The sequence below is a fragment of the Manacus vitellinus genome, unplaced genomic scaffold (assembly GCF_001715985.3).
Source record: "Manacus vitellinus isolate BGI_N305 unplaced genomic scaffold, ASM171598v3 scaffold_24_pilon, whole genome shotgun sequence".
Classification (NCBI taxonomy): Eukaryota; Metazoa; Chordata; class Aves; order Passeriformes; family Pipridae; genus Manacus; species Manacus vitellinus.
The window spans coordinates 11580751-11582593 of record NW_021939798.1 but is presented as its reverse complement, the minus strand read 5'-3'; the positions used below and the strand labels follow the sequence as shown (position 1 = coordinate 11582593).

General features: G+C 64.9%; 1 protein-coding gene across 1 annotated transcript in view; it reads left to right on the top strand.

Annotated features, from left to right (window-relative positions):
- BTBD17 (BTB domain containing 17) overlaps positions 1 to 1843 on the top strand; it is a 3691-nt gene that overhangs the window by 895 nt on the left and 953 nt on the right. The window contains exons 2-3 of the mRNA XM_029960111.1: positions 726 to 1002; positions 1550 to 1804. Of these exons, the coding sequence (XP_029815971.1) occupies positions 726 to 1002; positions 1550 to 1804 (532 nt within the window). The remainder of the gene's footprint in view (positions 1 to 725; positions 1003 to 1549; positions 1805 to 1843) is intronic.

The following is a 1843-nucleotide window of genomic DNA, read 5'->3' as shown; positions in this document are numbered from 1 at the left end:
CACAGGGATCCTGCTCCCCTTCCCCAGCCCTGCTCAGCCGGACTTAAGCCAGCACCGGGAAGGGTAATCCTCCAGCAAGATGGGATTTGAGAGGCAAGATGGATTTGAGACAGATGGGGTTGAATTCCTCCTGGGGGAAGGATGCTCTGGGGAGCCGGTGGGAGTTGTGCCAGGAGGGAGAAGAGGAGAGGGAGGAAGGTTCTCAATGCCCACAGGACAGCCCCATCCCACATTCTCCGGTCCCTCTCCAGGCCCTGTTGGGATCCCAGCACAGACCCACAGTGACCCCAGGGCTGCTCGGACCACGGGACCCCTGCCCCTGGGAGTGGGGCAGAGCGTGCCTGGCTCCCCACACCCATGGGCTCTCCATACCCCCGTGTATCCACTGGGGATGTGGGGGTTGTGGCAATGCCCGGGGCTCGCTGTGCCCACAGCAGGGACAGGGCAGACCGGGCTGTGAGCCAGTGCCGCCGGCACCCGGCCATTTCCCAGCACGTCCCAGCCTGGGACATGGTGGTCTCAGCCCTTCTGCTGCAGGAAGGCAGTTTTTTGGCTCTCAAGGACACAAACGTCCCCATGTCCCTTTGTCCTCTCACACCCCCTTGGGCACCAACCAGCCCTTTGGCACTGGGGGAGCAGAGCAGGAGGTAATCCCACACTGCCCCACAGCTGGGTCCCCTGGCCCGCCTGGGGTGCGGCACTGGGATGATCCCATTTCCCCACAGCCCAAAAAGCCGACCTTAGTGGGGACACCACGGCTGCCACCATCAACCACTCGCTGACGCTGCTGCAGCGGCTGCAGGAGCTGCTGCAGAACGGGAACGGCAGTGACTCGGTGCTGCGGGTGCGCTCGGCCGCCTCCGACGAGGCCAAGGTGTTCCACACGCACCAGCTGCTGCTCAGCCTCCAGAGCGAGGTGTTCGAGAGCCTCCTGCGCAACCAGAGCGTCGTCACCCTGCACGAGCCGCCTGAGACCGCCGCGCTCTTCGACAAGTTCATCAGGTGCGTGGGGGCCCCGTGGGATGGGGATCTCAGGGAGGATGTGGCTCCCTTGGAGACCCAGTGGGATGGGGATGTCCCCCAGGGGGATGCAGCTTTCCTAGGGACCATGGGGAACCCCATGGGATGGGGATGCCCAGAGGGATGTTGCCAAGGAAAGGGATGTTCCCTTCTGGGACCACAGGGACCCCATGGGACAGGTACGTTAAATGGGATGCAGCCCAGGAGGGAGGATCCTCCCTTGCGGACCATGGAGGTCCTGTGGGATGGGCGTTACCTGGAGGGATGCAGCCAAAAAAGATGGATGTTCCCCTGAGAACCATGGGGCACTGTGGGATGGGGATATCCAGAGGGATGCATCCAAGAAGGGGGAATGCTTCCCTGGGCATCCCACAGGATGCAGCCCAGGAGGGGAAATGCTACCCTGGGGACCATGGGGACCCAAGGGGTGGGAGTACCCAGAGGGGCGCAGCCCAGGACAGAGGCTGCTCCCCTGGGAACTGCACTGCTGGAGTGGGGGTCCCCACGTCACCGCCCACGCTCCCCCCAGGTACCTGTACTGCGGGGGGGTGTCCATCCTGCTGCACCAGGCCATCCCCCTGCACCAGCTGGCCAGCAAGTACCGGGTCTGGGGGCTGCAGCGCGGCGTGGCCGAGTACATGAGGAGCCACCTGGCCAGCGAGTCGAGCCAGGGCCACGTGGTGGGCTGGTACCACTACGCCGTGCGCGTCGGGGACGCGGCGCTGCAGGAGAGCTGCCTCCAGTTCCTGGCCTGGAACCTGTCGGCGGTGCTGGGCAGCGCCGAGTGGGGCTCGGTGAGCGTGGAGCTGCTGCTGCTGCTGCT